The sequence below is a fragment of the Leptodactylus fuscus genome, chromosome 1 (genome assembly GCF_031893055.1).
Source record: "Leptodactylus fuscus isolate aLepFus1 chromosome 1, aLepFus1.hap2, whole genome shotgun sequence".
Classification (NCBI taxonomy): Eukaryota; Metazoa; Chordata; class Amphibia; order Anura; family Leptodactylidae; genus Leptodactylus; species Leptodactylus fuscus.
In genome coordinates this window covers 306,007,428-306,035,152 of record NC_134265.1, presented here as the reverse complement: position 1 = coordinate 306,035,152, position 27,725 = coordinate 306,007,428, and the positions used below count along the sequence as shown (strand labels likewise).

The 27,725-nt window shown below is 41.3% G+C and overlaps 1 protein-coding gene across 3 annotated transcripts in view; it reads right to left on the bottom strand.

Moving 5' to 3' along the window:
* Positions 1–27,725, bottom strand: part of MICU3 (mitochondrial calcium uptake family member 3) — a 128,711-nt gene that overhangs the window by 4,314 nt on the left and 96,672 nt on the right. Inside the window, exons 8-14 of one of the 3 annotated variants that reach the window (XM_075258738.1) lie at positions 26,244–26,282; positions 17,643–17,738; positions 14,947–15,047; positions 13,792–13,963; positions 8,094–8,202; positions 6,206–6,363; positions 3,541–3,609 (exon numbers count right to left, since the gene is read on the bottom strand). In XM_075258738.1, coding sequence (XP_075114839.1) covers positions 3,541–3,609; positions 6,206–6,363; positions 8,094–8,202; positions 13,792–13,963; positions 14,947–15,047; positions 17,643–17,738; positions 26,244–26,282 — 744 coding nt within the window. The remainder of the gene's footprint in view (positions 1–3,540; positions 3,610–6,205; positions 6,364–8,093; positions 8,203–13,791; positions 13,964–14,946; positions 15,048–17,642; positions 17,739–26,243; positions 26,283–27,725) is intronic. The other 2 variants (XM_075258721.1, XM_075258730.1) reach the window with 2 other exon arrangements.

Here is a 27,725-nt window from a genome sequence, read left to right as displayed (position 1 = left end):
CATTGAAAAAAATTGGAAAAAGTCATTGGCTGCCGAAATCAGGTGACCTCCATTTTAGACGAATAGTGGATTTCAAATCCGGGTCATATGAGAATGTGAACTTTGTGACTATGAGACAGGGATAGCTGTACAGGCAGGGATAGCTAGGGATAACCTTTATTTAGGGGGGAATGTTATTAAAAATAACTTTTTGGGGCTCTATCGGGTGTGTAATTGTGATTTTTGTGAGATAAACTTTTTCCCATAGGGATGCATTGGCCAGCGCTGATTGGCCGAATTCCGTACTCTGGCCAATCAGTGCTGGCCAATGCATTCTATTAGCTTGATGAAGCAGAGTGTGCACAAGGGTTCAAGCGCACCCTCGGCTCTGATGTAGCAGAGCCGAGGCTGCACAAGGGTTCAAGCGCACCCTCGGCTCTGATGTAGGAGAGCCGAGGGTGCACTTGAACCCTTGTGCACCCTCAGCTCTGCTACATCAGAGCCGAGGGTGCGCTTGAACCCTTGTGCACACTCTGCTTCATCAAGCTAATAGAATGCATTGGCCAGCGCTGATTGGCCAATGTATTCTATTAGCCTGATGAAGTAGAGCTGAATGTGTGTGCTAAGCACACACATTCAGCACTGCTTCATCAAGCCAATACAATGCATTAGCCAGTGCTGATTGGCCAGAGTACGGAATTCGGCCAATCAGCGCTGGCTCTGCTGGAGGAGGCGGAGTCTAAGGTCGGACCTGAATGGAGACTGGTGTGGAGCGATCTTAGACTCCGCCTCCTCCAGCAGAGCCAGCGCTGATTGGTCGAGTTCCGTACTCTGGCCAATCAGCGCTGGCCAATGCATTCTATTAGCCCGATGAAGTAGAGCTGAATGTGTGTGCTTAGCACACACATTCAGCTCTACTTCATCAGGCTAATAGAATACATTGGCCAATCAGCGCTGGCCAATGCATTCTATTAGCTTGATGAAGCAGAGTGTGCACAAGGGTTCAAGCGCACCCTCGGCTCTGATGTAGCAGAGCCGAGGCTGCACAAGGGTTCAAGTGCACCCTCGGCTCTCCTACATCAGAGCCGAGGGTGCGCTTGAACCCTTGTGCAGCCTCGGCTCTGCTACATCAGAGCCGAGGGTGCGCTTGAACCCTTGTGCACACTCTGCTTCATCAAGCTAATAGAATGCATTGGCCAGCACTGATTGGCCAGAGTACGGAATTCGGCCAATCAGCGCTGGCCAATGCATTCTATTAGCCCGATGAAGTAGAGCTGAATGTGTGTGCTAAGCACACACATTCAGCACTGCTTCATCACGCCAATACAATGCATTAGCCAGTGCTGATTGGCCAGAGTACGGAATTCGGCCAATCAGCGCTGGCTCTGCTGGAGGAGGCGGAGTCTAAGATCGCTCCACACCAGTCTCCATTCAGGTCCGACCTTAGACTCCGCCTCCTCCAGCAGAGCCAGCGCTGATTGGCCGAATTCCGTACTCTGGCCAATCAGCACTGGCTAATGCATTGTATTGGCTTGATGAAGCAGTGCTGAATGTGTGTGCTTAGCACACACATTCAGCTCTACTTCATCGGGCTAATAGAATGCATTGGCCAATCAGCGCTGGCCAATGCATTCTATTAGCGTGAACTGAGTTTGCACAGGGGTTCTAGTGCACCCTCGGCTCTGCTACATCAGATTGCTACATCTGATGTAGCAGTGCCGAGTGTGCATCAGATGTGTAGTTGAGCAAAACTGACTCAGCACTGCTAAGTCTGCATTCGCATAGGAATGCATTGGCCAGCCTTCGGCCAATCAGCGCTGGCTCTGCCGGAGGAGGCGGAGTCTAAGGTCGGACCTGAATGGAGACTGGTGTGGAGCGATCTTAGACTCCGCCTCCTCCAGCAGAGCCAGCGCTGATTGGCCGAATTCCGTACTCTGGCCAATCAGCACTGGCTAATGCATTGTATTGGCTTGATGAAGCAGTGCTGAATGTGTGTGCTTAGCACACACATTCAGCTCTACTTCATCGGGCTAATAGAATGCATTGGCCAGCGCTGATTGGCCGAATTCCGTACTCTGGCCAATCAGCACTGGCTAATGCATTGTATTGGCTTGATGAAGCAGTGCTGAATGTGTGTGCTTAGCACACACATTCAGCTCTACTTCATCGGGCTAATAGAATGCATTGGCCAATCAGCGCTGGCCAATGCATTCTATTAGCGTGAACTGAGTTTGCACAGGGGTTCTAGTGCACCCTCGGCTCTGCTACATCAGATTGCTACATCTGATGTAGCAGTGCCGAGTGTGCATCAGATGTGTAGTTGAGCAAAACTGACTCAGCACTGCTAAGTCTGCATTCGCATAGGAATGCATTGGCCAGCCTTCGGCCAATCAGCGCTGGCTCTGCCGGAGGAGGCGGAGTCTAAGGTCGGACCTGAATGGAGACTGGTGTGGAGCGATCTTAGACTCCGCCTCCTCCAGCAGAGCCAGCGCTGATTGGTCGAGTTCCGTACTCTGGCCAATCAGCACTGGCCAATGCATTTCTATGGGGAAAAGTTAGCTTGCGAAAATCGCAAACTGACAGGGATTTCCATGAAATAAAGTGACTTTTATGCCCCCAGACATGCTTCCCCTGCTGTCCCAGTGTCATTCCAGGGTGTTGGTATCATTTCCTGGGGTGTCATAGTGGACTTGGTGACCCTCCAGACACGAATTTGGGTTTCCCCCTTAACGAGTTTATGTTCCCCATAGACTATAATGGGGTTCGAAACCCATTCGAACACTCGAACAGTGAGCGGCTGTTCGAATCGAATTTCGAACCTCGAACATTTTAGTGTTCGCTCATCTCTAGATATGATGTATGAGCTGTGCATACTATTATCCCATGGACCCATAGTTGCATATGCTGCATGTAGCCACTGGGCTACACAGCGGGTTAGCCACTGTCTATTCTCTGGAGTATATAACCTGATGTGATGAACAGTAATGGCATAGTCAGTGAGATTTCACAAAATTTCATCCACATACTGAGAAAAACCAGCGGTACAAAGTCTTGATAGAACTGCACCGCTCTGCATAGTATACTCTGAGAAGAAGGCATATGGAATAGGAGAAACCGCAGCAGAAACATGAAAACAGAAGGTACCAGGGATTGTAACTTTTAGCATTTATTGTGAAATGGTTATGCAGAAATAGAAAGTTCCTTTAAACATACAGAAGGGGATGACCTGTACCTTTCTGCACTACATCAGAACACGGGGCATGGAGATATTTATGCTGAGCACCAAATCTATTAGGTTACAAAGAGGCAAAGGTACTTTTGTAAACAGGTTTTGCTGCCAAAAGCAGAGCCCAAGTTAAAATCCCTTCTGACAGAATAGTGATCACACATAGAAAGCTTCCATAAGATCATGACACACACTTTCCTGCAATCTGACAGGACTGTAAGAACCCAACAGTCTAGAAATGGAAGTACTATCTCACATATGTATCACATCAGATCATCTTGAAGACAGACTAGCAGATTGCATGCAAGTGCACTGGAGAGAAAGAGACAACGTACTTATCTGTTATTAAGCTGTTTCTTCAGACAGGCTTTAAAAGTGGTGTATTTCTGGACAGTTTTGTAGCCCTGTGAAGCAGAGAAGATAGAAACGTGCAGATCATGGAGCAGCCACAGAGTGTGCAAAGCCAAGGGAAAAGTGACATTGCATAGATTCAACGTGAAAACGGTGCTCACTATTACTAATGCATGCTATAGTCAGTGCACAAAAGTGATGTGTTCAATGGTTTGTAGGTTAATATGAGAATCTACATGTTGTTTCATATATATTAAAGTCTGTCTATCTATCTACCTACTTATCTATCTATCTATCTATCTATCTATCTATCTATCTATCTATCTCTCATAGATAGATAGATAGATAGATAGATAGATAGATAGATAGATAGATAGATAGATAAGTAGGTAGATAGATAGATAGATAGATAGATAGATAGATAGATAGATAGATAGATAGATAGAGCCATTCCAGGTTATTGCACCTCAGCTCCCATTCAGGACCTGATTTGCAGTAGCCTGGGACATCCACTACACAGTGGGCAGATCTGTCTGCTTAAAGCTGTCAATAGGCATTTCAGGTTTTGGCAAACCCCACAGATCTGATATCGATGTCATATCCTAAGCACAGGTTATCAGTATCAAAAGGCAGGACAACTCCTTACAAGAGAAAGATATGAGACTGAAAGACAGACAAGATAGATACCATATAAAAATATAAATGGATCTGAGATCTGCATATTTAGCTGTATTTGCTATAGCACTTTTTTTTCATCCTTTCAATACTGATCATAACTTTCAGCTTCCCATCTCTTTTCTGTTAGGCCTTATTCACGACATTTTGCATTTGATGGAACAAATGTTTATGAAACATGGATGTACATGTCCATTTTTAATGGCTGTTTGCATCCATCCACGTCCATTTGTCCATTTTGTGATGAGCAAGTTTTAGCAGTTTTGCAATTTTTAGTGGTCCGTAAAAAAAAGCATCCATAGCCGCTTGAAGGCTGTGAAAAAATGATAATCACGCTGTTATATCTCACTGCTTGTGAATAATAGCTTACAAGATATTTTCTAGATCTTAGCCATGAACCTTTATGATCACATATCAGTAATTTTTTTGCTCATGTGAAATAGTGCAGCAGACTGTGCTATTCCAAACATAGACATCCAATAAAAAAAAGTTATACCATGTAGTAAATGTTATTCTTAATATGAACACCTATCGGTGACGGACGCAGATACTGTATGTCCATCGAGCAAAGGGTGGCAAACCACAGCCACAAAAGACCACTAAGTAGTTCCAACCAGTTGACAGGACCCATGAAGTAGTCTATAGGCTGTAGAGTGGAGGTGGTTAAACAAGTGCAGTTGTATCTATTATTATAGTTTATTTATCTGTAAAATTATAAAAGATATTGGTCATTGTGCAGGTTCCCTTTAAAGGGGATTTCCCATCAAACCAACTTATCCCCTGTCCATAGGATAGAGAGTAAGCTGCAGATCAGTGGGGGCCCAACACTCAGATCCCCACCAATAAGGAGAATAGGGGACTTTCATGGTAGGGAAGCATGCACACTACTCCACTCATTTCAATGGGAGTGCCATAGACCAGTGTTCAGCTTCCTCTAGGACTTCCAATGAAACGAATGTGCTTAAACATGCAGGGGGTGATCAATGCTCCATTTTGTCCCCTGTGCTCCTGATCAGTGGGGATCTAAGGGGATGGACCACCAGTCATCTGTAGGTTATACCGAAAACTTGCTTTGATCGGAAAACTGTTTAAATATTTAAAGCACTCAGGTGCAATGGCCTCAGCTTGGTCAGCAGGTGGCAGCATAATACAACTAAAAACTCAATTAAAGCTCTAGTCATTAGTGAATGTTTCCTTCATATGTTTGAGGAAATGCAAAAGGTAAGTAACTAAAAGTACAGAACTTCATCTGCAGTTATATTCAATCTATTCATTTATATCTACTACTGCCTTTCAATAACACCTACATACATCTGTATATAATAGTTACAGGGGCCGTCCAGTTTCAGACCAATATTGAGAGATTTAAATACTATTCTTTGTATAATAAGTTGTACAATTTTCCAATATAATTTTTGTATCAGTTCCTTACAGTTTCTAGATCTCTGCTTGCTGTCATTCAGTCTGCTTACTTCCAGTGGATAAAAATCACTCTATGGTTATGTGATATACAGTCCATGGACATGTGGTATATACAGTCCATGGTCATGTGAGATACACTCCATGGTCATGTGATGGACACACAAGTGCACAGCTCGTTATAGTCACAGCACAGTAATCAGACATCTGCCTGGTAACGAGTTGTGCACCTGTGTGTGCATCACATAACCATGGACTGTATATCACATGACCATGGACTGTACATAACATGACCATGGACAGATTTTTATGCACTGGAAGTAAGCAGACTAAATGACAGCAAGCAAAGATCTAGAAACTGTGAAGAATTGATACGGAAAGTATATTGGAAAATTGTACAACTTTTCATTATACAAAATAATATTTGTCTGAAGCTGGACAACCCCTTTAAACCAAGACCAGAATACTTTATATAATAGTACCAAAAAAGCTGATCGTTTTATTGTGATGTTAGTGGCAATGAATTGGGCGCAAGACATAAACTTGGCTTCTTACCCTGAACCCGCGATGTAGCCGGTCTTTCATAATACCAATAAATTCTTTATAACTTAATTGATCGTCTCTGTCAACATCAAAGATTTTGAAGACAGTGTTGACTAGATGTGGAGACAACTTCAGGCCTGTAGCTACATACACGGCACGCTTGAACTCATCTGTGGAGAAACAAGACATCAAAAGAGTCAAACCAATCATTATGATAAGAGGAAAATCTCCCATCTTGTTCTTTGTCATTCACTGTTCTTCAATTGGTCATGGAGAAACAAGTCAATGTTTTATCATGGAGCAAACCCATTCCTCTCTTCAATTCGGTTTTGTGATGTGGAGTACATATGGCGCAGTCCCTGACTTCTCACTACAAGTAGACATATAGACATGATGCAAAATGACTTTTTAGTAACTCCCTATGTCCAATACAAAATCCTGGAACCCAAAGTCAGAGCTGTGCTTGTCGTCTGCCTTCCCTTAAACAGCGCTTACATGCTAGCCACTTCTACCATATTACCACTGGAGGGAAGCAGTACTCTGAAAGTCAACTATTCAGCCCTAACATCATATACAAAGTGACTGACTACAGAAAATGTACAGCTATTTTTCCAATGTCTGACTAACATCATGTAGGGTCAAATATTTCATTGGTCCTCTATTACTGAAGGGGATCTAGATATAACCTTAGTATGACACGGACATCTTATTATCTCATATAGCACCCAAGATCTCTGCTAAGTGGGACTTTCTATCTATGACTTGGTTGGGTGTGGGATACTGAACACATATAAAGGGGCAAACCTTTTTGGAACACCAGCTACACCTTCATTGCTCCAAAAAGCTTATTTGTGTATTGACAAAAAAGCAATATCTCAGCAGAAAGACACCAATTCACAAGGGGAAATCACTGTGACCCAAACCTATCTAACTACAGGGCTGGGGTGATATGCTGGATTCTAATGATGCTAATCCCATCATATACATTTATGCCATATTCACTGGATCTTCCATAACTGTCCTTGATGGGAATAACCATTTATTGAAGGTGAAACACAAATATGTAAGTTTAGATTGGAAAAAGCCTTTGATAACATTTGAGGCTCCTGCCATTCATGATACATATCTGTGATTTGTGTTTTCAGACTTCACATGTGATTAAAAAAAAATTAGGGCACCCTACCAAGTCAATATTACCAAAATATTTTAAAAGTCCAAAGAACACAGATAATGTGGCATGAAGACATGCGGTCATCTTCCTAACCAAAGCGTTGCAGCCCTTTGGTGGATTTCCAAGGCACCTCTGGTGGGAATTATTGACATAGAGTTTAGAATATAGAATATATATATATATAATGTATAGAATATAGAATATTTAGAGTTTAGAATATAGAATATCTGGGCTGAGTTTATCTGATGTGGGTCTAGGGGAGCGCTGGTTCTCCTTGTGGAGACTGTCAGTTGGTGGAAGGAGTTAAAGGCCATGCAGTGCTCCCTGGGAAAAAAAAGTATGCAAATATTATCCAGAAGGAAGAAAGATGCCTATTTAGTGCCACCTACTGGAGGTAACTGTCACTTTCTTATGGTCATCACAGTCCATGCCATGTCTGTTTCTCAAACAAGCATGCTACATCTAGAGTCAGCTCTAGGGGGTGCAGTGGTAGTCCTGGATTCTGAGGGGGCCCCAACAGAACCCCTGACACATACAATATATCACTATTGTGAATGGCACAAGGTAGCTAGTGGTCAAATGACAGATTGCGCACTGGGGCCCAGGAACTCAAAGCTACGCCTCTGGTTACATTGTTACCTCTAGTAGTGAAATACCCAAAGTACACAACAATATAAACTATATAAACTATATGTAATTTTAATGGGCCTCAGACCCGCCATTACTTACCTTGACCAATGGATCGACTGGCAAAGTTGTACATTTGCATTGCAATGGCAAAATCTTCCAAGTTGTTCAAAAACTGGAAGAAAGACCTAAATTCATCAAACGAGATTCCCTGAGAAGCAGAGCAGAAAGGCAGCGTTAGTTCCTCCATGATTTTATCTAGATAAGTAGATGAAAGTATCAGCAGGCGATGAATAAAAGTCATTTAGAAGGTTATAATATGGAACATGATACTTCCTGTACCTGTCTAACAGAGTGCTGCAGCCAGAACAAAGAGCTTAATGCATCAGAGACACTGTAATATGTGGCATATGAGAAGGATAGGGACACGTTTATAGAGTAAAATCATCAGGAAAGGAAATATTTTCTGCACATGACACGCCTTCACATAAGGCGCTCATCTTCTTAGCAGGTCCCTATTCTAATCCATCCTAATACTATGGTACCTGTCACTATAAGTTGATAATATATATAATATTGTGTTACACTGGCTCCTAGGTCTGCCTGCCTCATAGCAACTCTCTGCTATGAGTACGAACCTGCCTCTATGATATCCATATGGAAGCGACAACCGCCTGGACAGTGTAAGCTCTAAAAATTATATTTATCAATTCTTTTTCTCTATGGGAAAACAAATAATGTTACCCAAGTGTCCAAGAAAGGAGTTTAACGCATAAGAAAAGAACGGATGTTTAACTAAACAGGTATTTTCATCATTTACGAGCCAGGGAGAAAGAAGAATAAAACTTGAAAGGACGCTTCAAAACTGTGTTTACTTACATGAAAGACACACTGGGTAAACATGTAAGTAAACACCTTCCTTACATTCTAGTACTGGCAATTTAGTCTGACCGAGGAGATGTGAGGCCGCAGCCATAGACAGAAAGCAAAACATTACAGCTAAGCAGCTGTAGTGCAAATATGATGTCAGCGTAATAGTGATGTGAAACGCGACGGGAAAGAGTCAAACTGCGCTGTTTGCTAGTATCAGACAACAGAGACACTGCGATGATGTCATGCTAACACACTGGGGGATGGGGCCTAAAAAATGAATTTACACCAATCTACCTATATGGCAGAATGTTATACGGTACATGAAGCCCCTGTGCTACTTTTTCTAGTACGAATGTATCTGAAAAAGTGGAGTTTGTATGTTCCCCTGTGTTTGTTTGGGTTTTCTTTGGATACTCAGGTTTTTTCCTATACTAGTGAAACATAGTGGAATTTAGATTATAAGGGCTAGTTCACACGCGGCTTTTAGCGGGGATTTTGATGCAGAATCCACCTCAAAATCCGCTGCCAAAAAAGGCTCCCATTCATTTGAATGGTAGCCGCTCGCTTCTTTTTTTCTGCTAGCTAGTAGCGGATAAAAGAAGTGTGCTGCCCTATCATGCCGCGGATTCCACGGCTGAATCAGCCACGGTGTCCGCGGCGCGAGGCTCCGGCCCATTCAATTGGGTCTAATCCGGAGCGGCAGCATCAGTATCTCGCCGCGGCAGCCGTGACGGAATGTGTACATGTGGAACTCCATGTGAACTCAAGGTCTGATGTGAGTGACGACACAGTCTACGTACCGCGCTGCTGAATATGTTATTGCTATATAAACAAGTAAATAATCTCAATTATCAATGTTTTAAGGCTGAAATCAGACATGTACTTATTGGTGTAGGGTTTTTTTTTTTTTTTTTAGCAAAATCAGGAAGTACTTTAAGGCTAAGGTCCCACGTTGAAGAAAGGCTTCTTTTTTTGTTGCAGATTTTGTTATGTTTTTTTTTGAGCCATAGCCAGAAGTAGATTGAGCAGAGGGGAGAAGTCCAAATATTTCCTATATATTTTCCATTCCTTCCGTAGCCACTACTAAGTTTAACTCAAACAAATGCAGGGCGGGTTCACATCTGCGCCCCGGTCTCCACTTTCAGTTTCCATCTTCTGCCCAAGAAACTGGACAGGAGACAGAAACCGGCAGTCACTTTTCAAACCCATTCATTTGAATGGGTTTGCAAAGTATCCGCCCGTGAGCGTTTAGTAATATTGTTGAATATCCCATAAGCATAAAAAAATGACTCACTTCTACTCAGACCCTAGCTTCCAGCTGATATCACCAGTATTGTCAAATTTGTGCATACTAAATACACAAGAACAAGGGCAACAGACTAACATCGTGACCAACTGGTTCAGTAGGATAGAGGGCCCTGTAAGGGGGATACAGACAGTAGCTGGGGGATTTAGTGAAGTAGCCCTCGCATCAAGATAATGGTGCCTCTTCTACATGTAAGACCCTAGTATTACAAATGACATATGTAGGTGCGGGCTCTGTTACAGGGGGACTCTGATTTTGCACTGGGATGTAGACACTCCAAGTTCTGCCTTCAGGATCGATGCTGGCTTCCATTGTAGCAGAATACAAGGTGTTAGGCTGCATGCACACGGAGTTACGCCGGGCTTGTAAAAATACTCATTCACAGCCGTACACGCGAGCGCTGCGGATGGCTCCCGAACACTTCCCAATCACTTCAATGGCAGCGCTCGCATGTACGGCTGTGAATGAGGATTTTTACAAGCTCGGCGTAACTCTGTGTGCATGCAGCCTACTTTGAAATTGACTAGAAAACTTTACAAAAATGTCTGGTTTTCAGAGTAAGGCATTGGATCCATGCCCAATGATAGACAGCTGATGTAAACCTTGACACAGAAGACTAGTCAGGAATGACTGGAGTCAAGGTTACACATTTACAAGTGTAAGAATGGACAACGGTAAAGGTCAAAACTAGAAGCAAAGTGAAGGAAGTGCAGGACAAACACAGATGTGACAGTGAAGAACATTGCTGCCCGCTGTCTGAGGCCGTGACATCACATTGTCACACACTATATTTACTGATGACAATGGAGACACAAGGTGGAGAAGTTCCCCACAGCTGCAGTTCCCTGCTATCCAAATCCTTCCCAGGGGATTACTGGGGTAACAGATGTATGTTAGGGAATTGCTTATACATAAAGTTTTATAGCCGGCTATATTCATCACACTGACTTATTGATAAAATTTGCTGTTTTCACTGCTTTTCTGCTGTATTTTTCATCTTTGTATCCTATCCTAAGTCTAGGTAAAATTAACATGAAACGTTTTTGATAACGCAGTTTTTCTGATGGTTTTTCTTCCATTAGAGACTCCGCTGATCAAAATGGCGAAAATCAGTTTAGAAAAAAGTCTTACATGGTCCCTGTTTCAGTATAGAAATGTTGGAGAAATAGCCACCAAGGATCTGAAGAAAGAGTTGCATTATTTTAGCGCACAAAACTCTGAAACGTGTTATCAATAAAGCTTTGTCATTTGCCATATCTTCTTTCTGTTGTGATATTGAGGTGTGCGCCCCCTGGTTGTTTCTACTATTCTGCATAACTTCTGAGCTGATATTACATTATGGAGAGAAAAAAAGGAAAGACATGGACATCCCAGTATTATACACTGATCTTGTGCTTCTCAGCAAAATCTACAAAATGAAACATAATATTCTTAGTATACATATTAATCAAGGTGTATAAACCTACTAGCCACTTCACGGCCACCTGTGTATAGTGGGTCCATACCCTACTGGGTGCGGCGCTGTACAGCAACCATCTTCACCACAACACAGTACCTATAAGGAGAGCAACAGCCCTGCAGCCAGGCTAAGCCCCCAGACTCTGGGCCACACCACCCCGCAAGAACAGTGCTACAGCAACGGCAGACAACGCAACGAACCATGCAATCAGATCTCATAAAAGTTCACCTTACCATATAGCCTCAGTCAGAGAATTAATAGCCATTAGAAGGCTCCCTTATGTCGCTAGTGGGCTTATATAACTTGATCGATATCTATGCTAAAAACCTCACGTTCATTTTTGTACATTTTTTATGAGAAGCATCTCATCAATGTATAATAGCCGACCATAACATTGCTTTTTTTCTCTTCTGTCTTGATCCTGTTATTTCACTAAATGTTGCTAAATTTTTGTACAAATAAGCATAAATAAATTACAAATCCCTAATCTGCTAATTTTTGACACCTGAATTTTTAGAGTGAAAGGTTTAATAAATTCCCTCCCATAGTTCATTAACAAGTTATTGTCACTGTTATTCGATGGGTTCAGTCAACTATCTGATGTTTATGAGGGCCTATCGGTTCTCCCGAGAGAGTAGACTTCAGGGGAGAGAAGGATTGGGCAGTTGGACTTCAACAGCCCGATCCTCTTGTTCTCAGAAGATAACTCACTACTAGAGACGGTGACTTTGCCGGCGGCCGGCCGGCATCACAGGTGCTTCCATTCATTTCTATGGGTGCGTGCTGTTCGGATCGGCTGATCCGAACAGTGTTCGCTCATCTCTACTCACTACCATAGCAGGTGGGTAGTCGTGTTCTCTTCTCCCCAAGTTTGGTACACATGCGCCACTTGGCCAAGCCGAGCGCGCAGGTGAATGCTGGAGTAGGCCAAGCTAGTTATCTAAGGTGCATGGCTGGCTTAAGCTTAGTCATTACTGATCAGACCAAAAGATTACTAACACTCACTACTGTAACGTAAATCTGTAACGTAAGCAGCAAGACAAGGTAAGTATAAAGCTGGGTTAGCACACGGCCTGCCGTACATACAAGTGGACAACTTTCAATCCTCAGTCATTAACATTTCAAACACAACCCTTGTGCTTACATGACAACAATCCAGTAAGACAATGAGGTGTTAAACTGGAGGTGAAAGCCAATAAATACGATGTTTCACATACTTTCTTAAATTATACAACAATCCTTGTTTTTATACGGTGAGAAGACATGAGAAACCATTTACACACTACTCAATTATAGGCCATTCAGCTTCTGACCAAGACGCAAGATGAAAGTCTCCTTAACAATAGATCCTGCACTAAGTACACTTTAGGTTTTCTGGTTTCTCAAGCTGCACTGTCAACACTGCCAAAGTGTAACCATTTCAGGCAAAGACAAGCTGTTTGTGAGTTTTCCTTAGAAAGGATTAACCTGATCCCACCACAAATACAAACAGAAGAATACATCCAAAACATCCCACGCCTCAAGGACTGCTTGTAACATCAGCTCTATTGGTTTCCATTGAGGCATTTTTATGCCAACAGCTTGTTCTATTAGCCGGGTACCAGGCTCACAATTCATCTGTTACACAAGAAGTGAAGCAGTCGGATACACAAGCTTCTAAGCAATCCTTCATTCATGGCGATCTCTTTGAAATCCTCCCTTTTGCAATAGGTAAACTGAGAATAGTCATCAATGTAATCCATCTCACCTTATAAAGGCCATGTCTGTCGGCCGAAGTCTTGGGATTTACTTAATCTCATAGATATATATATATATATATATATATATATATACAAAATAACTCTGTTTTAGGAATTAACGTATTTTATTATAGCTGTAGTGTGTTATTATATTTATTCTTTTCTGTAGATTATAATGAGTGAGCACACAAAACAATACAAAAACATGAATCCCCTTTACTTACAGTGATCATACAACAGAGAAAATCTTCTACCGGTCCTATTACTGGACTATAAGATATACTATAGAGGACCTCACATTAGCTGGCCATGGAGGGATAGATTTGTCATGTGATGTGTAAATTAAGAAGCTTCCTAACATCATAACCAATTCAGACAAACGAGCCAGAAATCTGGTGGATCTGAATGTTAAACAAAATTAACCTTTTCCTCGGGAATCCTGAACCGCACGTTCTCCAAGTAACTTGATGTGTTTTCAACATTTGTGTATCTTAAGAGAATGTGGGCGAAATCTTCTTCACTGATCGTATTCATGCCTTTAGAATAGGAAAGGAACTCGATTTCCAGTACCTCAGTCTGCAGGTTATCCATGAACCTAAAACAGAAGTAAAAATGTCGCTGATCAATCACTATTTCCATCCTTATTTTAGGTATTGCAGGGTACGTGAAAGATTGGAGTTGCCAAAAACAGTTGAGACAGAACACATCCCACTTAATATGAGTGTCCAGTTTATTAATATCTCTGTTTTGTGTTCCATTTGTTCATGCATTTACATATTCACGTTTGTATGTTGCACTCCATGTTTGTTCTGTAAATGATCTTTGTTGTGTTCTATGTCTTTGTGTATTCATATGTTCTCTTTTCCATGTTTATTTCATGTGTTCCAAGTCTTTGCACATTCATATATTCCCTTTTCCATGTGTTCCATGTTTCTATCATTGTTTGTGAACTACTTGTGTGTCTATTGTTTATTCTTTGAGTTTAATTTTTGTTGTTTATGTTCTATGATCTCTCTTGTCATTTGTCATATTTCTATGATTGTTGATGGTATATTGTGTTCTATTAGATGTCTTTTACATACATCAAATATTCCAGGACAAAATGGCACAACATACTGCATCATTTTGTGCAATGAAATGCCAGTTCCTTGATAGAAACCCGAAGGACCACAGTACAGTCAGTGCAGTCCATTCGGTAATGTTCATATACATATACAGAGTTTCTGTTGTTTTCCTTGCTCTACAACTTGAATGAAGAGTGCAAGTATCAGCAGATGTGAAGCGATCTCTATGCTTTTATATTCTATATGTCCTATTTAATATTATATAGGTTAATTTACTGTCTTTATTGTTACTATGTTCTTTGCTACATGTAAGTTCTGCGTGATTGAAGCATATGTGTCCTATAACCTGTATATTATATCATCAAAGCTATACTGTACGTGGAACATGTAGTGTGGGCACAGATAACAGCATATCTTTATTATTATTTCACAACAATTCAGCTTCCTGAAACATTTCCTTACATTACTACATATAAGTTATTTGCGTGTATTAATAGGCATGTAAATTACTAACCTGTAAAAGTCTTCAAAGTTAAGTTCGATTTTTCCTTTCTTCCCAAAAAAGTGTACAAGCAGCGTAGTATGTATCATGGAGCTGGTAAGCTCATCGGCGCCCTTCGTACAGAACATACATAATGTTAATATGTAAAGATTACTAAACATATTACAAATGGGTTTCTTTCATGAGTCAATCAATTTATGAATTAGCCGAATCAATATTTTCATTGTTTTATGACTATATCTCTAATAGAGTGAATGTGTCATATATTGCCTGTAGCACCTATCACAAAAGCCTGGGGTCATTTACTCACCATCATATTAACAGAACATATTCAATATACTGCAGGACAAGTAAAAAAGTTCACATACTTGTATTAATGTAACCAATAAAATCACTGGGAACTCGTCTCATATAACTATAAGTTTTATACATTATCAGGCGGTGCCTTTATAAAGTCTTTGGGTCCTAGTAATTTCATGTGACTCAGACCTCAAAACACAAAAAAAAAAAAAAAAAATCAGAGAGGAGCAAGTAGACCTCACTGAGAGATTTCAATCACAATCTGTTTGATCCTGACAATATATTGAATTGATTCATTTACCAAATTTGCAGTTCTCATTTGGCAAAAGTGACCACCGGATTCTATTAGCTGTTGCATTGGCACATGAGATGGAGCAACTGAGTCATCTCTATTCTCTATTTCTAACACAGTCTCCATTGTGGTCCAATTTTAGACTCCGCCTTCTCACAGACGAGCCTCCGGTTGATTGGTCGAATGCTGTACACTGGCCAATAGGATTGAGACGATCTTGACTTTTCAGGATCTATTTTAAAATCCGATTTCCGATCATTTTTCATTCGAACCCGATCTCGATCCCAATTCCGATCCCAATGCAAGTCAATGGGATTTTTTTTATTAATTGGAGATCGGATTTTAAAAGCAATCCTACCCCCTGGTGTCCACTTACCTCCAGAGATGGCTGGTCCGGTGCCCAGTGCCTTCCTTCTTCTTTGCCTCGCTGCCGCTCCACGCTGCTCCCTGCCCCCTCCCTGCCAGGTTAGGAAAGTGTGGGCGGGTTAGGAGAGTGAGGGCAGGTACTGGGAGGGGAGACGTCACGTCTCCCCGCCCTGTACCCGCCCACACTCTCCTAAGAAACAAGCCCCGCCTACCTAGCGCTTTAAACACTAACCTGGGAGGCGGGGCAGCGAGGCAAGAAGAAGGAGGGCACTGGAGCAGCCATCTCTAGAGGTAAGTAGCTGCTAGAGATGTTTAGTTTAGCCTCCCATTCAAATGAATGGAGGCAGCCGGCGCGCAGGGGGTTAAGGCTCTACTCGAAACAATTCTCGAAACTCGAATATTTCACTGTTCGCTTATCTCTAATTATTATTATTATTAGTAGCAATAATAATAATAATATCTAGATAAAGCTGAGCAAAGAATACTACGGTAGTAGTAGTCATCCAACTTGTTAATGCAGCTTTAAATTACAACACATGCTGTAACCTGTGGAGGAACAATGCTAATTATATAAAGAAATATATATAGAGTTACTACATATTTTGTACATTCATTCTCTGCATGAACTGTGAAATGGTGTTTAAAGATGACTATAACCCCATCAAAATATGGATAGTTAAAGTCACACACATTCGGAGAGAATATAAATGTGAACTATAGTATATATATTACAATATTCTTTTGCTACTATACAGGGTGGAGGGTACTTATATCTCCAGTAACATCAGGTGTAGATATATCTTCTAAAGTTCCTGAACACAATTATGGGACTTTTATACTACCACATTTACACAAATATACACATAATATTTTATATATATACATATATATATATATATATATATATATATATATATATATATATATACACACACATATACACACACTTATATATATTACAGTAGAGTAAGAGAGGGAGCAGCAGTCACATGCAGAATACATGCACATCAGCAATGAAACATACCGTACATACTCGAGTATAAGCCGACCCGATTATAAGCCGACCCCCTAATTTTACCACAAAAAACTGGGAAAACTTATTGACTCGAGTATAAGCCTAGGGGGGAAAATGCAGCAGCTACTGGAAAATTTCGAAAATTTAAATGGTCGGAATTTTTGGGTGCAGTAGATGTTGGATGCTGGGAAAGGGGAGGAGGTGGTTTGGTTGTCTGTCTGCCCCTTCCCTGAGCTTGAGGACTGGGTTTTCTTCCCCCACTTGGAATTCAGTCTGGCTGAATATAGGGTATTTGCAGTGCTCCTATTAACCCCTTCCCGACGGAACAAGAGCACTGCAGATAACCTATATTCAGTAGACCGGGCACTCTCAGACACAGGGATACCCAATGTGTATGTGTTTCACAGTCATTTTCTACTTTTGTATCTATTCTAGGGAAAGGAGGGATTTAGAACTTTTATTTTTTTTAAATCTTTTTGTTTTGTTTTTTGCACTATTTTATAGGAGATTCTATACATTAATATTGTGGCTGGTCATAGACCCCCCCCCTCCTAAAAAAATAAATAATTTTTTTTATCTTTCTGACTCGAGTATAAGCCGAGGGGGGCTTTTTCAGCACAAAAACTGGGCTGAAAAATTCAGCTTATACTCGAGTATATACGGTAATCCAGGTGATGCAGGTTAATAAAATCCTAATGAGATGTAATATGGCTCGGACCAGAGGTTTATTTGTACCTCTGCAAGGTCCGAAAATAGGGCTTGGCTTGTGCCACGTCTCAGAGTATCCCAATAGCTTCTGGAGATTTGATCTTGTGCATCTGCTTTATGTACCTGCAGAAGTTGTAAGAAGATAAATACTTGGAAACACATACAAAAACGTATTCAACACAACATTATCCTTATAATCCCTATGTTAGATCAACTTCTTATGTATTGAGCAGGATAGTACAGTAAGTGTAGACTGTGATAATATAATACACAAGTGCTGTGAATATATGTATAACTATAGGAAATATCTATAATTTATTGTCCATATAGTTGTAACAAAGTGGTAGTCCAATGGTACAGTATAGGCCAAAATATTTCAAAGGGGTTGCCCTTTAAATTTGCTGCAGGTCTAGAACACAAGATCCTGGCAGGCAAATGATATTATCTGGGTAGGATACTGCGGGGGTATGTATTACCTCTGCGAAGGAGGAGTAATATTACATGGCAGCCATTCACATGGCCTCCACCATAGCTCAAAGATGGCTACATGCTCTAATACAGCATATAGACAGGGATTGTTCTGAGTAAGGGGCTTCTTTAGCTGCATACTTAAAGCCCTTATTTTGCATTTTAAAATTGCTTGTTTTTCTACATTTATTTTTATATTTGATATTTATGTATTGCTTCCCCATGCCCTTATTTCCATGTAGCAGTCTACGTGGATTTACTTCAGGGTGTCCCTTTAATACTCACGTATAGGGCTAATAATTACTTCACCTTGTGATACCTTGAGTGACTCCACTAGTTTTCTAGTATAAGGCCGGTTGCAAATGACCGTGCTGAAATGTAAAGCACAGGCTGCACATGGGGGGACACAGAGATGTCCCCATGTGCCACCGTGCATGGGCCGTGCTTCCTTTCATTAAATGAATATGAGCTACAGAAGCATGGGCCGCAAAATAGGACAAGAATAGGACATGCCCTCTCTGATGCGGACTGTCAGGCTGCACACGGGACCATGAAAATCATGGTCGTATGTATGGGCCCATAGAAAAGTAGGGGTCAGTGAACTACAGATGCACCACATAAAGTCTATGGGTCCGTGAAAATTAAAAACAGATGTCCTTTGTGTATCATCAATTTCTCAAAGATCCACAAACCTAGAAACAATAGGAAATAAAAAAGTTGTCCTGTTTTCACCATGGACAGCACACCACCAACAAATAAGAAGGTAGGAGCACTCGCCGTCAAAGTCACATGCTCACAAAATGTAGCTATGTGAATAAAGTGTGAGCAAACAATTCATTATTCAGATGTCATTTTTATACTACAAGAGTCCTTACATATATTATCATTACTTGTGTATTATACACCATTTTATGCAACTTTTTAATACTAATTCTAAGTGTAAGGTTTTATCCAAAAATATGTTGAATATAAAAGGTCTTTAGAGAATGGAAGGGATAATTCCATCTGTGGCCATATTATGTAAATGTATGACATTACACTCCTGTGACTGGCACAAATAACAGCAGTCATATCTATAGCCCCTATCGATGGATCTGTATGTAAAAACCTAATGATGGACGGAGAGTCATATGAAGTAGTCTTTTGTTTGATCAGTTATTTCCACAGGTATCTCAAACATGAGAAGCTCTATGAAAATGTATGAAAAGTCGGCATTGTGCTATATTCCCTCCCATACAAAAGAGAGAGAAAAGCATGCATGTTATGTAAAAAAGATTAGTGGAGCCTGGGAAAAAGAATGTGGAAAGGCGGCAAATGTGCTGGCGTAACTACCGTGTTAGTGGATTAGTAGCATGAATTGTTAGGTCAGCTAAAACATCTCACATTTACAGAAAAAGATATTAAAAGAAAGATACCAGAAATAAACATAAGAGGAACTGAACTGTAGGGATTGTAGGGTTATAGGTTGGACTTGATGGACTAATGTCTTTATCCAACCTCATCAACTATGTAACCAGACAAGACAAGTCCTGTGTGCGGTATAGGGTTGGCAGTGGCTCTCCTACTCCTACCTGTAATGGACTTACTTAAGCTGAGTTGGGGGTATGAACCAGAGTTAGGGTGTGAACCAGAACTAGAATAAGAGTAAAAGTCATATTTTGGAATTTTTCCCATGGGCTCCTTATTCTTTATGTATTCCAATTTCCGCCAAAGTCTGGCATCTGCACCTCCTTTGTTTAGAGTAGACCAATGTAATAAAGCAGATAAGTACTGGTACATCCCCAGGGCCTGTAAATTTCCATGTTAAGCCAACTGCTAGCCTGGTGACTTCATCCCCGAAGTGCAAAATAAATAAATATATATCTATACACACACAGTGTATACAGTACAGACCAAGTTTGGACACACCATTTGCTTTGATTACTACTTTGCACACTCTTGGCATTCTCTTGATGAGCTTCAAGAGGTAGTCACCTGAAATGGTCTTCCAACAGTCTTGAAGGAGTTCCCAGAGATGCTTAGCACTTGTTGGCCCTTTTGACTTCACTCTGCGGTTCAGCTCACCCCAAACCATCTCGATTGGGTTCAGGTCTGGTGACTGTGGAGGCCAGGTCATCTTGTGTAGCCCCCCATCACTCTTCTTCAAGGACAAATAGCCCTTACACAGCCTGGAGGTGTGTTTGGGGACACTGTCCTGTTGAAAAATAAATAATGGTCCAACTAAACACAAGCCGGATGGAATAGCATGCCGCTGCAAAGTGCTGTAGTAGCCATGCTGGTTCAGTATACCTTCAATTTTGAATAAATCCCCAACAGTGTCACCAGCAAAGCACCCCCACACCATCACACCCCCTCCTCCACGCTTCACGGTGGAACCAGGCATGTAGAGTACATCCGTTCACCCTTTCTGCGTCGCACAAAGACACGGTGGTTGGAACCAAAGATCTCAAATTTGGACTCATCAGACCAAAGCACAGATTTCCACTGGTCTAATGTCCATTCCTTGTGTTCTTTAGCCCAAACAAGTCTCTTTTGCTTGTTGCCTGTCCTTAGCAGTGGATTTCTAGCAGCTATTTTACCATGAAGGCCTGCTGCACAAAGTCTCCTCTTAGCAGTTGTTGTAGAGATGTGTCTGCTGCTAGAACTCTGTGTGGCATTGACCTGGTCTCTAATCTGAGCTGCTGTTAACCTGTGATTTCTGAGGCTGGTGACTCGGATGATCCTCTGCAGCAGAAGTGAGTCTTGGTCTTTCTTTCCTGGGGTGGTCCTCATGTCAGCCAGTTTCTTTGTAGCACTTGATGGTTTTTTGCAACTGCACTTAGGGACACTTTCAAAGTTTTCCCAATTTTTCGGACTGACTGACCTTCATTTCTTAAAGTAATGATGGCCACTCATTTTTCTTTACTTAGCTGATTTTTTCTTGCTGTAATACAAATTCTAACAGTCTATTCAGTAGGGCTATCAGCTGTATATCTATCTGACTTCTGCACAACACAACTGATGGTCCCAACACCATTTATAAGGCAAGAAATCCCACTTATTAAACCTGACAGGGCACACCTGTGAAGTGAAAACCATTTCAGGTGACTACCTCTTGAAGCTCATTAAGAGAATGCCAAGAGTGTGCAAAGCAGTAATTAAAGCAAAAGGTGGCTACTTTGAAGAACCGAGAATATAAGACAGATTTTCAGTTGTTTCACACTTTTTTGGTAAGTATATAATTCCACAAGTGTTAATTCATAGTTTTGATGCCTTCAGTGTGAATCTATAATTGTCATAGTCATGAAAATACAGAAAACTCTTTGAATGAGAAGGTGTGTCCAAACTTTTGGTCTGTACTGTATATAAAAATATCTCGGGAAGAATTCCTGTTGTATACCTCCAAAGGAAGACTCCAATATATCCTACTGTATAGACATACATAAAAAAATAGGCTCCCAAGATGGAGAAAAGTATAACACTTGGAATGAATTTTTTGCAGGATGCCTCTATACAGGGAAGCACAACAAACTCTGATTTCTTATACAGTTAGAAAGAACGCCCTGACATACGTCCACCTAGCAGATGGAATCCATCAGGTAGATGGGTTCCTATAGATGTGTTTCATATATACCAGCACATACTGCCCATCAAATAGATGGGAGAAATGTAATGTGAACAGGGCTTTAGGTATTAACCAATGCATCCAAAATGCAAGGTTCTTGGTGGTAAACATGTGTCAAGCCCGAATGAATCTTTACTACTGACTTATGAAGTGTCCAGTAGCTATAAGAAATATGTATGTAGTTATGTATTCGATAGTCTAAGGAGAGACTATGTAGAAACTGAAGATTCAGTCTAGTATTACACCGCACTATAGTGAGCAGAGCTGAAGTCTTGGCTTGGATGAAGTTATATGACATCAGTAAAGAGAAGTCAGAAGTGAGCGGTATGGAAACAAAAGGCATTCACATTACCGCTCTGGCTTTCTGACAACTACATGATACGGTGGCACTGAACACCACTTTGTAGCTACTTACAAGCACTGGGAAAGTTGAAGTGTGCAATGTATCTATGGTCACAAAGAAGCCTATTGAATTGCCAACATAAAGGATTCCTTATTGGGGAAGCAGGTTCATGTTTTCCACTGTTTGTAGCTAAACTAATGCGTCTTCTACTGTAATATTCTCCTCTTTCTGGATATCAGTAATAACTGGCCAAGTTGGCTAAAAGTTTTTCAAGCAGAGGAAGTGTTGTCATAGGGACACAGGCCGTCAAGAGCATCTCACTGGGAGCTGGGCATTTATACAGGCAATAAAAAAATGAAAAGATGGGGTTCACTATTTTTCTTTAGAGACAGACGACTACACTGATAAAATATAGATGAGTGAGCAATATTTTAATACCTGTATATTAGAGGTGTATGATGTCCTGTTCTCTACCAATGAAGTTGTGAATACAGGAATATCTCGTTACGGTATGTTCAAAGAGAATGTTTTGCAGGCGGGTTTTGAGGCAGAATCCGCCTTAATAAACACCCCCAACTCTCTCATTCATTTCAGTAGGAGTCAGTAGAGAAGAAAGAAGTATCAAGACCTATCTTCAGGTAGATTCTTTCTTGTAAAACTCATTGATATGAAGGGGAGGCAGAAAACAACGCTAGCAGGTTTTGCAGTGGTTGATTGATGTTTTTTTTCTTGCAAAAACAGCTGCAAAAAAAGAAAGCTAGCGTTTTTTGGTGGTTTTTTTTTTTTTTTGCATCCCATTCATTTCAATGGGCTTTGCAAGGAACAATCTGCCTGAAGACAGATCATGATGCTTTTTTCCCATTAGCTGAAAAAATTAGCTAGCCAAATGGGAGAGTGAGGGCCCGTAGACATGGAGTAAACGAACGTGTATTTTGACAAAATAGACGTGTAAAAAGTACACGTGAAAAAATAAGACTCCCATTGACTTCAATGACATTTTACATCTGTAAAAAAATGTCACTGAAGTCAATGGGAGTCTTATATTTACACGTGTATTTTTTACACGTGTATTTTGCCAAAATAAACGCGCGTTTACTCCGTGTGAACGGGCCCTTAGGGTAAGTTCACACAGGGTTTTTTGGTCAGGATTTTGAGGCTGTATCCGCCTCAATATCCTGACCAAAAAGACTGCTCCCATTGAAATCAATGGGAGCCGGTCAGTTCTTTCTTCAGGCTGATTCGCCTCACGATTCGGCCTAAAGACACTCCCTCCTCCGGACTAGGCGCATTCATTGGGTCTAATCCGTAGCAGAGTGCGCGGCTGGATGCCGGTGCACTGCACTGGCATTCAGTCGCGGCTACCCGTTTTTTGATCCGGAACCTGAGGCGGCCTCCGCCTCAAGTTCCAGACCAAAAAACCCTGTGTGAACCCGGCCTTAGGGTAAGGCCCCACGTAGCAGGCCACAGCGAAAAAGCATTACAGGGAAAAACCACGGCGGTAAAGCATTGTGGTTTTTCCTGCAGCGCTCTTCACAGAAGAGGTTTCCTTAAACTTCATATACAGAACTTTTGCTTAAACTTTGTTTACAGAAAAGGAGATATGGTAGCTGTTCATTTAGTGGTGCTGTCCAGGTGTTTTACTCTATATGTGCCTGACCCAGTCTATCCAATTTGTATGGGAACATAACTTTTGAGAAGAAGCTGACTTTATTTAGTTTGTCCCCATATCTGTATGGTATGTATGTTCCTAGTGTGCATATAAACCGTTTGCTGTAGGCCCGGGCCCGGTATATAGTAGTGATTCAGGAGGAATACTGGTACTGTACTATAATCATAACATAAAGAAAGATCCCTATGGGAAAAGCAGTAAGAAAGACATGTCCTATTTTACTGATGTCACTGTGAATGAAGGAGAGAACCGCTGAGCAAAAATAACAAGTAATTAGCAACAGTAAAAATATTGTCATATCTTCATTAAATACCAATCTGAAAAACACTTAGAAGTGGACTGTAAGGAACGCTCCAGTGACTAGAGAAAAAGGAAAGAAAACAACACTAACTTTTGACATCTGGGAAACATGCAGCAGCAGGCAGCGGGCATTTACTGACGTTCTCAGGTGGAATTGACACTACCAAGTACTAACAGGGGTTTTGGTAACATTTCAGTTGGAATAAATGGTGTATGACTTGCATAGTAATGTAAGAAAGTGAACTGAAAGCAACCTTCTAGTTCACAATAGAATAAAAAGCTTAATGCATAAATAAATACCTGCTGCCCTCTTGTTTAATCTTTCTGGTGCGCTTCCTCAGATTCACAATGCGCTCTTCATTTCTGTTAAATAGCCACCAGTTTCTTAGACTATTTTAGGCCAACTCTGCATTGGTAGTTTGAGGCACTACCTCCTCCTCTGATGGACCGGCTGAGACCAGGGAGAAATGGCTCAGACTAAGACCGAGGTGCAAAACAGCCACTTCTCATGGCCCTCTTGCACCTGAGTGGCACCCATTTTCATGGATCCTTCATACATTTCGGTGTATGGAGCGTTCTGTGAAAACGGACAAAAATAGACCATGACCTAATATCAGCCATGTGAATGGATCTCATTCACCAATAGTGATGTTAATGCTGACAATATTCGCTGCTGTGTGAATCTAGTCTTAGACTGTGCCATGCACATTGTACTTTGGCACTAAGGCCGGGGTCCCACGGGCCAGAAACGCCTCGGTTTGCACGCAGTGTTATACAGTACAGGCAAAGTGGATGGTATTCATGTGAATCCCATGCCCACTTTGCGGTTAAAACCGCAGCGCGGACACGCTGTGATTTCCAAAACCGGTGGCATTCCCATAGATATAATGGTAACAGAAACTCCGCGGAGGAAAACTCTGTGAACTTTCTGTTTAAAGCGCTGCAGGAAGAACCGCAATGTGTTCCAGATCGTCCCGTGGGGCCTTACCCTAAGACACAGTGCAGAACATTTACTAAAATTTACGTGAGAGGCTGATATAATTCTCGCTCAACTCCGTGGCAGATCTTTTGCTAGGTTCACACCTGCGTTTCCGTTCTTCGGGTCCCCCAGCAAAAATAGAAACCGAATCCACTTATAAAGCGATTACCTGCGGAAACCTGTGGACCCCATAGACTATAATGGGGTCTGCCCGGATTTCCGCTTACAAGACTTTTCTCTCCGCATTTTTCAAGTGTAATAGAGAACGGAATCCCCAAACCGAAACCGGGAGCAGGCGTGAACCTTGTCTTAGGTGGTGTACATTACAGTTTATGGTGCACAAAGGACCAGAGTTGTATACAGACGATCAAGTCTGGCATATGAAACATAAATCACATTCACCTCAGCCTATGGATTCACCAGTTGAGAAGGGGAGTGTCTTAGACCTCCAAAGGCCAATGGTGCATATTTATAACGCCTTGTACACCAGTTATCACAATTTTCTGCACAATTTGACGGTTTGCACTAAAAATGACATTTTTGCTTCTATGCCGCCTTTGCCACTTCCACAAAAAGGGGGCGAGGCCATCATGAGATTTATCATAATTTACACCAGACATGCTCTGAGAAGCAGGCGGCCATTTTACAGAAATCAAGAATCTCTGTATAATATGTGTGAAGCCACATGGGATTTCTAGACTTGTATTTTGCTGACTGAACAGTTACAGATGAAAATTAGAAGGGTTATCAGGCAAGCAAAGTGACAAAATATATTAAAAAAGTAACTCACCTTACTGATTGCCGGACACTCCCATTCCAATACTGACCAGGTCCCTGCTGGTCTCTACTTGCTTTTCCCTCAGTCACTAACTGAGGTGGATCATGGATGTGGCCATTGACTGACAGAGCAGAAAGGTACCGGGAAACTGGAAACAGAAAGTCAGTGGGACTCAGGAAGAATCAGAATAGGAGTGGCGGGAATCAGTGAGGCGAGAATGTAGTTTTACAGGCCCGACAACCCCTTTACCCATGGAGCTAGCACTTCTGTTAACCTGTACAATGTATATACAAGTCTATAGCATACTCTAAAAATTATTAGTCTTAAGAAAATTGGAAAATGCATGCAACTGTCTAAAGTTATCAGACGCTACAAGTCATCATAGAACGTGAACATAAAGTGATTTATCATAACAAGAGCAGCTGTTCTGGTTAGCAGTGACAGTATTCACAAGTAAGACTTGCACATTGCATGTTAAAGTACATACACCGTTAGTTGTTGCAAGGTATCCATAAAGTTGTAGACGCTTACATACACCAACAAGGCCCAAGTGAAGTGTCACATTTCAGAGTCAAGTCGTGAACAGCAAGATAAAAGGAAAGAAGACAAACAGAATAGGTTAAGGCATGCACATCTTTCAATATTTACAGACTATAGAGAACAGACAGATGGAGCACAATTTACAAGATACAGGGATCGAGACGCTTTACATTCTCATTATAATGACAGCATTTCCCATCTAGTTCAGTCTTCATTCAGACGAGCTGAACAACAGGGAAAAACTGTATACACAACTTACCTTATATGTAATAGCTTCAATAACATTACAAGAATGCACACGGATGATTCCAAGTCTAAGATCTAGGAATGGGAAGTCTGAAATTTTATGTGACCCCCTACATTGTAACTAGTGCTCATGGTCACTATACAGTATACAAAAACACCATCACTTTGACCTTCGCACTACTACAGAATGGATATTTTTTGGTGATGCTAGAGACCATGGTTTTATTTACTGCATGTCCTAAAAATACCCACTGGGAAGATTTACGCTTTGTGTTTTTGCAGCTAGAAGTAACAAGTGATATGCAGATAAGATGATATAGACTTAAAAGAGAGGGGTCACCAAAGTTCTTTTACATGGGCGATGGGCTGCCCATAAAGATAATGCAGAACACCGTTTGGTGCTGAGGTGGGAGGTATCACTATCAGTGTCTGCAGTCTCCATACAGTGTCCCACCCAACCTCCTCCATAAGACTGTCAGCCTGGTAATAGAACCAACGGAGACAAAAATATGAAAAGACACCAAGCGTGCTATAGTCTAGATCCATTTAGGTAAAATATACTGGTGGTATTATACATAAATATTTTATATATAGCAGATTACAAAGGACCAGTTGGTCCCTCACCTTCGGGTGTTGTGAGGTAGTCACGACACCAATATTACGTACCAAAGGTGATATCGGAAGCTGATATCGGAAGGAACCGTACAGTAACAAACCGAAGAGTTTGCCCCTCTTCAGTTTCATAATAGAACCAAGACAGGTTCCTGCAAACTTTGTTCTCTTAAATCTTTCTGTTTCTGAAACTGGCCACACACATTATATCAAATGTGAATGAGGTTGTATTATTGTTAACTTAATGTAAAGATGTATCAGACATGTTGGATTGCTTGTTGTTGGAGGAGGGGCTGGCAATGGGCTATACACCACTGCCCAATAGTTAACTTTAGGATCACTTTTTCTGGCATCCTCATGTTCAGGTTCATAGATGTCCATTATACATTTCCAAATGTATCAGTACTGAAATTCCATTTCATTCAGAAATATTGTGTCTCCAAGGTTACAGACTACGAATAAGCTCTGTGTAGTCTGATACAGGCAAACTCCCATCTGTAACCGAGTACGAAGGGTACAGATAAGAGAGAGTACTGCAGGATCAGACGCCACAGGGTTAGTTAGTAGTCTG